Source organism: Neolamprologus brichardi, chromosome 18 (genome assembly GCF_056152115.1).
Source record: "Neolamprologus brichardi isolate AB-2024 chromosome 18, ASM5615211v1, whole genome shotgun sequence".
Lineage (NCBI taxonomy): Eukaryota > Metazoa > Chordata > Actinopteri > Cichliformes > Cichlidae > Neolamprologus > Neolamprologus brichardi.
The window spans coordinates 2,478,837-2,490,659 of NC_142121.1; the positions used below are offsets into that span (position 1 = coordinate 2,478,837).

General features: G+C 44.3%; 1 protein-coding gene across 1 annotated transcript; it reads right to left on the reverse strand.

The window, feature by feature from the left end:
* Positions 1-377: 377 nt before the first annotated feature.
* On the reverse strand, positions 378-6,422 carry LOC102799783 (uncharacterized). Its single transcript, XM_087831670.1, has 3 exons — positions 6,181-6,422; positions 4,862-5,158; positions 378-2,488 (listed from the first exon to the last, which is right to left on the reverse strand). Exons 1-3 carry the CDS (start codon positions 6,305-6,307, stop codon positions 1,218-1,220), a joined length of 1,695 nt encoding a protein of 564 aa, XP_087687796.1. The 5' UTR covers positions 6,308-6,422; the 3' UTR covers positions 378-1,217.
* Positions 6,423-11,823: the final 5,401 nt, after the last annotated feature.

Below are 11,823 nucleotides of genomic sequence, written 5' to 3' on the forward strand. Positions count from 1 at the left end.
AGCGTGATGAGAACTATTGATAACAAAAGAAAGAATCTTTGGAAAAAATTTATCTGAGGAGAATTAATTTATTTTAGTCTGACCCCAGTCCCATCCGCTAACATGGAGGAGGCGGGGTTTATGATCTATACTGCAGCTAGACACCAGGGGGCGACAGAGGCGTTTTGGCTTCATTTTTGGGGAGCTGTCGTGTCGTCCATCTTTTATACAGTCATGGTCGGGACAGCCTCCAGCTGTAAACCAATGAAAAGTCAAATCTGCTCCTGATTAAAGTTTTTTTTCTCAAACACAACTCGTTAATTTTTCTCCGTCAGAGGTGGAGGGAGGAGAATGCTGTAACTATAGCGACAAAAATTACTTCACGTTGCACCAAACAGTTTAATAGTTTAATAAAATGTTTAATGTGTATTTTTGAATTAAACATTCAGACATTTACACTGATGTTCAGTCATGCACTGATCTCAAACACTGAAACAAATCTCGTATAAAAACCTTCATATTTTAAACGTTCCCAGGAAACATGAAGACGTTCTGCATGAATGGCTTCTAAGCGCTGAGCATTCACTGCAGGCCGCACGCTGTGGTGAGATCTAATAAACTCATAAAGCATATTGATGACATGGAGCAGAGATGCAGGAAGCACCAAGGATTAATGGCGACCACAGGAGAAGTTCTGGGAAAGAAGAGTGAAGATTAGTGAGCGGCGGCGGTGTCACGTCAGCAGCAGGTGGGCTGTTTGCTCTGAGCGAGCTGATGGACGGACACAGGAGCTGAAACGTGTCTCTGTGGAGAAACTGGAGGTGTGGTATCACATACAGATACAGAGCTGCAGGCTTGCACCACAGGTGTCTCTAAGTAATGCAGCAATGACGTAAAGTGCGACTTTCTTCAGGGACTTTTAAATAAGCGAGGACGTGTAGACAGCATACTGGATTTTTGGAGTAACGACCCCAACAATGTTAAAGGGGGACCTGCCAGGTGGGAGGAGCCAAGAACATGCAGGTGACTGAGACTGAAATGTGGTGACTCCTAACAGGCAAAGCTACAGTACACAGCAAAATAACCTTAACAGTGGAATAAACACAGGTAACAGAATAACAGAGGCTCACAGCAGCGGTGTAAATAACAGCCTTACTGTGGGACATCTCACACACGCCTGCTGCACAGTTTCCGATGCTCTCTGTGTGACGGCGAGCTCACACATCACAAACAGATGTTTATCGGGCCTGGTCTGCCGGGTAATTCTCCCCCACAGGTGCTTCCGGACTTTGTTTCCGACCTCTGTGAGTCCTCGTGTGAATTTTCAGCTTGGATGGGTCTTTAAATCGTTTCTCACAGGTGCTGCAGGAGTAAGGCTTCTCACCTGTGTGTGTCCGCATGTGATACAGCAAATGGATGTTCTGGATGAAACCTTTTCCACAGGTGTTACAGATGTACGGCTTCTCGCCTGTGTGGATCATCACGTGCTTCTTCAGCGCCGTCAGTTCGGTAAACCTTTTCCCGCAGGTGTTGCAGACGTACGGCCTCTCACCTGTGTGGGTTCTTATGTGGACCATCAGGCCTTTCCTAGAGCTGAGACTTTTCCCACAGGTTTGGCAGGAATAAAGTTTCTCCCCTGTGTGGACGGTCATGTGGTTTTTCAGCGCCGATAAGTCTGTGAATCTTTTCCCACAGGTGTTGCAAAGGCACGGCTTCTCACCTGTGTGAGTTCTCATGTGGACGTTCAGGTTACTCGGCTGACTGAAGGTTTTCTCGCACAGTTTGCAGGAATACGGCCTCTCGCCCGCGTGGGTGTTCGTGTGGACTTTGAGGTTGAAGCTACTGTTGAAATGCTTCCCGCACGCCTCGCAGGAATACGGCTTCTCACCTGTGTGGATTCTCATGTGGACCAACAAACTGTAGCTGCAGGTGAAATGTTTCCCGCAGGTTTCGCAGGAGTACGGCTTCTCGCCGGTGTGCGTTCTCATGTGGACGGTCAGATTGCTGCTTTGGCTGAACCCTTTCCCACACGTTGTGCAGGAGTACGGCCTCTCGCCCGTGTGGATCCTGTGATGTCGCTCCATCTGCGACTTGTGTTTGAAAACCTTTCCGCAGAAAGCGCATTTTACCGGCTTTTTACCTGCAACAGTGTTGCAGTTACCCACATCACTGTGACCTCTGTTTCTGAACTGTTTCTTCCCTCTTAGCTTGATACTCTTTCCTGACTCAACATTCCCGCTCCCTTCCCGATCTCGGCTCTCAGTTTCTTGAGAGCTGTGAGAGAGGAGCTGCTCACTGATTGGTTCTGATTCACTGTGGTCGCTTTCACCGTAAGTAAGAGTCACCATGAAGGTATCCGTCTCCTCCTTCAGTCCCAGCGGCTCTCCCTCCTGACTGCTGCACAGTTCCTCCTGCTCCTCTTTAATCTGTGGAGGTTCTGGTTCCTCCTGGTCACAGAGCTGCTGCTCAGGGAGAACCTCCTCTTTACAGACGTGCTGCTGTGGGACGTCTGGAGGGACACAGAAAGGTTTGTAGTGTGATTACAGGAAAAGTAAAAATATTCTAGAATCTAATTTTGATTAGAGATGAAATGTCAGATTATTTGGATGCACCTGAGAAACAGCTGCTGAAGGCTGACAGAGTCCTTCAGCTCAGGGTGAGGAGAGCCCTTTTGTGCATGGAGTAGTTTAGGGGTTTTTTTTCCAGGTATTAATAAAAATATTTTGTTTTGCCCTAATTTGACCTCCTTGAATCATTTTTCCAGAATTTCATTCTTCCTTGCAACTTCCTGAGGAGTTTTGTAACATCATAAAAACATTTATCTGTTCATAAACGTTAAAGTCAGAGATGCGCTAACTTGAGCCAGCTGTGACATCACAGGGAGGCTTCAGCTGTCTGCTGATGCACGCACTGATAAACTGGACACCTCAGTGTACAGAGACCCAAACATTAGGCTAAAAACATAGAACGTGTGTTTCCATCACTGACTTATTTATTTTTAATGTGAAAGTGTTTCCTGTTATTTACAGTCTGGTTAGTTTGTCCTGTCTCAGCTCCTCACACTGAGGTCTGTTATCAGAACAGGCTGACGCAGCTTTGCCTGCACCACATCATTAAATAATATCGGTACAGGTTTTGGTGTGATAATTGTCACCATATCAGTGACACAGACATATCATCCTGTATTTACATTCCCCGTCTTCCCTTCCCAACATCGGCCACAAGCGCAGAAATGTCGCAGAGAGCAGCAACAAACGGCTCCACCGAGCGTCGCTGGAGCGCTCGCTCGACCCAACATCTGCTTAGAAAATCAGTTTCAGTTTGATTGTGTGACAACAGTGAAGCTCTGTAGAGTCACAAAGGTTAAGGTACTTTAGTTACTGTGAAACTGAAGCTTTATGCACTTATTTTATACTTTTACTTAAATATTTCCATTGAAAACAACCTCTGCTGATATTGTGCTGCATCACTGCAGGTAAAGCTGTGTCACCATTATTACACTATAATGATGCTGCTGGCACTTTGTGACTCCTGCTTTGACTCAGATCATCAGTAAGAGAAGGAGAGAAACTAATTTTCTATGTTGTTATAAAATCATCATCACACATTTTTTTCACTGTCGTGATAGAATCTGTTGTTTATGAGGCAGAAGAAGCATCGCACAGTAACGCGGCTCTGTCAGAGCCAAAGGGACCAAACCAGAAACTGATAACATCAGATCCCCGTCAGCAGGCAGACTTTCACAGTAAAATGTTCATTTGCGGAGAAATAAGTGAAATAAATAAGAAATAAAGAAATAAGTAAGCAGCTTTCAGGATGTGGAGCTGTGATGTGCTAAAGTCAGATTACTGTGCAAATGCACGTAAATCAAATAAAAAGGAAATTGTTAAAGTAAAAATATTATATTTAAACTTTTAATTTTTCCTGAATAAAGTTTTCTAGAGATTTGAAACAAGAATTTTTTGATTGACTAAGCAAAATTGATATTGGATTTAAAAAAAGCTAAAATCTTGTCCACTCTCTGCTTGTAGCCGTGTCTTATATGTGCTAGGAGGGTCTGCGCTAAGGCTACGTTCACACTGCAGGCGAAAGCGCATCAAATCCGACTTTTCTGACCCTGTGTGACCCATATCTGATCATGCTTTGACAGCGTGAACGGCACAAAACCGATATTTTCAAATCTGATCTGGGTCACTTTCATATGTGGTACTGAAACCGAGACATATCTGATGTTTTAGAAAGCGACTGCTGTTTGATGGTCATGTCATCATGTCATTAAATCCGTCTTTTACGTCACTGACACAAGACAGACGCCAATTATCAGCGCCGGAGAAGACATCGTGAACGCTTCCTGGCCATCCGGTGTAGATGTCAGTGAAACTGTTGGGAAGACAACGTTGGAGAAACTAGAACATTTTATTTGTTCTGTATAATCTGCAGATTCTGACAGAAATCTGCAGATTCTGACAGAAATCTGCAGCTATCCTTTGAAGCAGCGCTCCTCTAAAACAGCAATAAGGATCATTATTAGGCCAAATGTAAATAACACAACAACTTTATAACTTAAAGCAAAATTGGGAAACGTAATATTAAGGTCATCAGTCAAACAATACTGTTTGCTCTGGGTCTAAACAGAGCGCGTTGTGTGTGACGTCTTCTTTTGCGCACATGGACGCTTTGAGCGTTCACACTAGAGCGCGTTTGCTGTCGCATTTTATCTGTAGTGTGAACAAGCAGACAAAAAAATCAGATTTGATTAAAAAATCGGAATTGAGCATTAACACCTGCAGTGTGAACGTAGCCTAAGTTTGTACTCCTCCCTCTGTGCTCCTACACATGTAAGACACACTCGCTTCATTAGGACCACCTCAGCTTCACACACCTATTCTGTGTAACTTGATTTCAGGTTTCCAGATGACATCCAACGGTCTGCACTGATGACTGATGTCTCCCTCACGCTGCATGGTATTTTTTTCCAAAACCAGTGTGAAGGTATCCGTCTCCTCCTCCAATCCCAGCTGCTCTCCCTCCTGACTGCTGCACAGTTCCTCCTGTTCCTCTTTAATCTGTGGAGCTTCTGGTTCCTCCTGGTCCAGACTGGAGCTCCTCTCCTGGTCACAGAGCTGCTGCTCAGGGAGAACCTCCTCCTCCTCCTTACAGACATGCTGCTGTGGGACGTCTGGAGGCACAACAATATTTAAAAAAATTTAATAAATTAATCTAAAATAATTATAAAAGCAATTTCTTATTTTAGGTACTAACACTTCGAATAAACGGTGGAAAATGTCTTTGTTGTAGAAGGCAATGAGTAACAGTAATAACTGGAAAAAAATAAGACAAAGCTAAATGTCTCAAAATTAGACAAAAGAACAGAGTTCAGTTACACAGAAAAAACAAATAAGCTAAATAAAACAGAGCAGGTCTCATTGAGAAAATGCTGTGGCTCCCTGACCAGGAGAGGGCGCTGCACGCCGAGAGCCGCGACCTGAGCGATATGGCTTCACACTTGGCTGTGAACTACACCAGTGTGAGCGGAATATTCATGTTTGTGTGGACAAAGGGCCTGACAGTGGGTGGAAAAACAAACCAAAACCAAAAATAAAGATTTTCCGGTAATTATTTTCAGTGTCCAAACTTCGTATCAAACTTTTTTAAGGCAGAGAGATGGTTGAGCAGAAACTGTTCTAAACATGTGATGACTTCAGCTGCAACGAGCCAGAACTGAAGCCTTTAAATGGTAAAGGTTTACTGCTTTCTCTGCAAGCTGCTTTGTACCCCGCCTCCTCCTTCCAATAACATTTTCATGCTGTATAAAAACATCACGTGTTCCTGTTCCGCTCCATCGACCTCTGACTGCGCATGTTTACGTGGACAGTCATGGACAATAATAAAGTGATAAAGCCGCAGAGCTGAAATTTAAGTTCCAGCTCACAGGGACTCAAATGTTGCTCTCACTGAACAGATCCTGACTGAAGCAAACATAAACACGGGTCACACAGACAAACTCAACAATGAATGACATCAGACAGACTGTTAAAAACATTAATGCTGTCACGGCTGTGTTTGTCCAGCTGACATCACTTTCCCCTGAAAGTGTCGTCACCTCTGTGAGATGAGCTCATGGCATTTTTATTTGTTTTCCTGGACTTTAATCCAACGCAGAGCTGTGATGAGGATGAGTCAGCTTCATGTGAGACTCACCTGCGCTGTGCGGCTTTATGTCGGGTTTCCAGGTGATGTCCAGCAGTCTGCGCTCATCCAGCTCTCCCTCTGCGGTTTCCGTTATCCTCTCCTTCTTAAACTCTGTCGCACACTCAGGAGAGGACATTTCTACTCCAACAGCTGAAATATTCCATCAGAGATACAAACACGGAAACGTTTTCCTGTTTTTAGTTCTCGGGTCTTCGAGCTAACGCTAGATGCTAACGCTTTCATTGTTTACATCCGGCAGATGTCACACTCTGAGGTTCCGACGGTGATACTGTCGAACTTTGGTTCCGCCCTTTTCCCCACAGGGTGCAGAATCCCAACTGCTCGGTGTTAGAAATAAAATCCCAGCAGCAGCTTTACACTCCACACATATGTTATATCTGTATGTATATATGTGTTCAAATATTATGATTTCAAAGCTCATATAAAATACCAAAGCTCTGTTTATGGAACTGGTTTGGGATGTTGAGGAGGAGTTATACTGTGGACTGCCAGTTGGCGCTGTATAGTTATTATATGACTTTGGTTTTTTAGAATTGGTTTCATAGATTAAAACTTCTCAGCTGGTTCCCAAGTCTCCGTGTCCTCCTCTGGTGTCTGTCCATCTGTTTGATAGCTGGTCTCCTGATGGAAAAGGAGCTCTCTTCCTTTCTTTTTACAGACAGCAAACGTAAGATGTGTGTCAATGAGAGGGAGACGAGTGCAACGGTGAAGCTGTAAGGATCAGAGCTAGTAAAGGTGGATGAGTTTAAATTCCTGGGGTCAAATATTCAAAGCAATGGACAGAGAGGTGAAGAAGAGGGTGCAGGCAGGGTTGAGCAGGTGGAGATGAGTGTAAGGGGGACGTGTGGCAGAAGGACAGCAACAAGAGTGAAAGAGAAGGTTTATATGACGTTAGTGAGACCTGCTCTGATGGTTTGGAGGCGGCGGAGGCTCTTCACTGGGAGCGAGCAGGAGCACAGGATCAGCTAAAAGGAGGTGAAGAACTCAGCACAACACACCTGTTTTGTAGAGCAACATAACAACACTGACACATTTTAATCACACAAGAAAACAAACCAGCCACATGTTTTTTCCATATCAAACCACAATGACCACAAAATGATGAATGATTTGCGCCTGTATCTACTGGCAGCTCCATCTTCATCATCCTGTGTCCGGTGTATCCTCGGTCCCTCCTCTGCACATGTCAAACCGTCTCAGTGTGTCTCTAACTTTGTCTCCAAACCGCTCGACCTGATTCTGTTTAATCACGAGTCGTTTACAGCTACAGTAATGAGCAGTGCAGCCTGTAGGGGGCGCTTCCACGCCACACTGGATTTCAGACTGCTGCTAATGTCTTCAGAGTGGGACGTGGGCGGGAGAGGAATGCATGTTATCTTGACTGAGATATTTGAATGAAATCTTATCTTTATAGTGAGAGTGTAAAGATTAGACGGCATGAAGTGCGTGGGCTGTGAGCGTGTGTGTGTTTCAGAAAGACTTCCTGCGTGTTTGACGTGTCTCATCGCAGATCAAAGACACTTTTTATGAAGCGTGTGTAGTAGGAGGAGACAGCTCGCCCATGTCCTGCTGAAGGGATCAACAAGAGCTCTGACACATGAAACAACCGAACTCTCGTTAATGTTTCTGTGTGGCCTCCAACCGCCAGAACCACGGGACACCGCGTCGACCAGTCAGCTGACTCAGGTGGGAGACACCCACTACTGCTTAATTTAAAGATGACAACATCAAGCTCATTTAATGATGATAATAATGAAGCACTTTTACTGCAGTAAACCAGATGACCCGACGCTGCAGACCGGTTCCCCGTGCAGGGACAGAAGATCGTGGTCACTTCCTGTAAAATAACTTCATGACAGTTAAAATGGAAAAATAAATCTGATCAGTTCACGGTGGCCTGCAGGGGCAGATGGAGGCTGTAACTCACTTTCCACTGAAGCCGAGATAAAGTCAAACCTCAGAGATATTTCCCTTTCCTGACTCCTTTTAGGTCAAATATTATTATCACATCAGGCGCGATTTCCTTCAGCTGTGGCGTCAAAAATAAGCCCGAGAGTGGTTTGTATTATCAGCCTCACAGATAATAAAACGCTCACGCAGGTGGAGCAGCTCCCACTGCTGCGGAGTCACAAACGTGTCGCTGCAGTCTCCATCAGTTACCCCTGCTCTTCATCTTTATGACAGGAATGTGATTATTTTAGGCATTTTAAAAATGTGTAGAATCTAAGAAACCAGATGCATCATCAATAATCATATCCAACCTTTTCTTTTTAACTCTCATGATCTGCATAATCAATAAAAATAAAAAAATTAAAGAAGCATCTTCACACTTCGGATTCTTCCCCTCGGAAAGAGTTTTTCTGTTTTTTGCTCTTTTGTTGTAAAATCTCCATTTTTGCAAAAAAGATGCAAAAAGCATCAATATCAGGATCTGCACGAACCGTGGGAAGAGCCAAACCACATGAAAGCAACACAGAAAAGGTAAGGCACGTCAGAGGCGTGAAAAATAAAAATGACAAGCGGTGGAAATTTAGTGTTTTAAATGAGTGAAGTGGAAAAATCTAGTCAGATACTTCATAACACCTGGGCCAGAAGTTGTACTGGACAAATGTTGATCACCTGCTTCAAAACACTGTGTGTGAATGATTTTATCCACAGCGTGGAGCTGTGAAGGAGCCACTCTGCTTTAACAGGATGCAAACACTGTTGATTTGGCTCCAAACGATGAGTCAAGTTCCTCGGGATTCGCTTGTTTGCATTCACATAGGGACCATTTTTGATCCGAGGACACCACGAGGTTTAACTTTAATGAAATTAGATCTGATTTGAAGCAATAAAGTGACAGTTGGTCTAAACCACAGTCTGATGTTTGTGTTGTAAGTTTTCTTCTGTGTGTTTGTTCTTTGCACGAGTTAACATGTAACCTGTATTTGTCTGTTAATAAAAGGTAACGTACGCCTGGACCGGTGGTTGCAGGGTTAAAACAAAAGACAAAATGATTCACACCTGCGGCCAGATTGGAAACACCTGGTAACCAATCATACTTATCTTAGGACTATGGCTGTATCCCAATCCAGGGTCTGCAGCCTTAAAGGCCGCATTTTAAGGCCGATTACGTCACCGCGACGCGACGAAGGCTGTCCCAATTCGAAGGCTGCTCGAAATGCGGCCCTCAAATGCGTCCTTCATTTCCCTGAATTTTAAGGACGTGGCGGTGTAGACTTCGTGGCCCAACATATCCCAGAATGCATAGCGCGGCGGTGGGTGTGGCTAATTTTGCCAGAAAAAAACGGTGGATGAGGGGCGCCGAAGAGTAAACTTTAAGTAAGTACTGAATATTATGTCACTTATTTATGTGCAAATGTTTAATAATGAAGAACATTAAAACATTACTGTTGGCCACATGTCAGCAAAGTCATGTGACATTAGTGACGTTTGTACTAACTTGGTTTTAAAGCCTTTACTTTAAAATATACGCCGTTCAATAGCTGCGCTTAATCAGAGAATGATCAAAGCTCATGTAGAAACAAACAAATGAACAAAAGATTTTCTCCTTCATCTCTGTCAAACAAAGCTGTATGAAACGTTTCCAGCTGTTAGTATCATGGTTGCTATGCAACCTGGGCAGCGCAACGGAGGCTAGACCGTCCCATTTCACAAGCCTCGCACTTCCGGCCTTAGCGGTCTTTGAGTACGCGGCCCTTGAGGATCGTTGATCGTTGTTAAGGCTGCAGACCCTGAATTGGGATACAGCCTATGGAGGCTGGAGAACCCAGAGAGAACCTGGAGAGAACCTGCAAACAGGCTGAAAGATCCAAACCCAGGACCTTGTTCTTGTGAGGTGTCACTATCACTGGATTCTGATTTGATTCATTTCTGTGAACAAATTATTTTTGGATCCTGATCTGCATCCTTCTAGTTATTAAGGGCTGAAGTGAGGAAATAAGGAAGTGATGTGTTTTTCCATGTAAGAGAACTCGAACAATCTATTTCCAACAACATGAGGAACGTGAGCTTTCTGCTCGAGGAACTTATTTTATTCAACAACCATCTCTGTCCCTAAAACCGCTCGTGTGCATTCATTAAACTTCACTGTGACACAGCACACCTGCTGCCCATGTTAGGAGTTCCTTCCTGCAGGTCGGTGGGATTGATGTTGGAGTGAAAAAGGAAACCGCTCCATCGTTTGAGTGATAAAAACGCACGGCATCGTGGGTAAACAGGGACACGTGAAGGCTTATCAGCTCAGCGGTTCGATCTGTCAGGTGGGGAGTGATACTTTTAGTTTTGTGGGTTAACTAGACGGCAGCTGTGTGATAAGATACTGCGAACACTAACACGACTGTTTTCTTTTCATCTTAATGTCCTCGCTTCTGTCAGTGACTCACAATTTACAGCTAACTGTTACTGGCCCACAGTTCACCAGTGGCTCCTGCAAAACACACCAGTAACACTTTGAACAGGAGTCAAAGCTCTGCTGCATGAAGTGGTTTTCACCTGCATCCCTCCTTTGTTCCTGTAGTTTTGTGGGTCCAGAGCAGCGAGGTCTACAAAACCAATGAGCTTCACAGGAGAAGATCGCAATAACAAAAACGTTTTTGCACGTACTGTATACAAAAGATGGACGTGATTACTGCGGCATCACTCATTGATTTTGGGCCTCAACCTGAACATTTTGGCCAACTGAGCTGAAAGCATGCTAATGCTCATTAGCATTGTTAGCACTGACTATAAAGACGGTAATTAAATTAATAAAAAAATTGAATTTGACTCAGAGAAGCTGGAGCTCAGACTTCTTGGCCGGCCTGTTATTCCCATTAAACTCACAGCAGCCATATTATTGGTCACATGACTCATTAAAATCTCCAACAGCACAAACACGTGTCCAGTTCAGGGGCTGCAGTTAGCAGCTACAGCCGCCTGCGTTGGTTAAACTGATGGTTTTCTGTTTGGTTTTGTGGCGTTGAAGCTTCAAGTTTCTTTGTCTTTATTTGCCTTTGCAGCCACAAAACAAAAAACATCCACCTCAGAAGTTGGAGCTGGAGGCTGGGGCTCATGTTCTGTGCGGTGCTGTTTTTTTTACTCCGAGTTTCAGTCAGTGTCTTAAATTTAGTTACTTTTCCATCTTCATTATCACGGAGTTTGGTTTGGGCTGAATCGCTCGAGTCTTTTTTCCACTTTGCAAGGTCAGCAAATCCTGCCCCAAGAATAAACATGTAGCTCAGTCACACTTCACGGTGACACATTAATGTAAAAATACTGCATTTTGTGCAGCAGTGAAGCTGTTCCACATTTAGCAGCCAGACTGGGCCGTCTCCGACTTCCCTATTGTGGCCGTCAGCTCCAAGCCGACTGTTCTGACTCATTAGTTTAATGGTCCATTTTACATGTAGATCAGCAGGTGTTGGAGCCCATTAACATTTGTTGTTCTGGGATTTGTGTTTTCTCTGGTTCTGGGATGAAGGGACGGCGGTACGAGACGTGGCCGTGCACAGCGTCACCATCTCTGTCAGCTTGGAGACAAATGGCTGCTGTCAGTCGTCTCAAGAGAGACTAGAAGTCAATAAATAACCTGAGCTGATGTAAGAAACCGCAGCAGGTGAAGCTTCTCAGAAAAGCACAAGGTGGTGT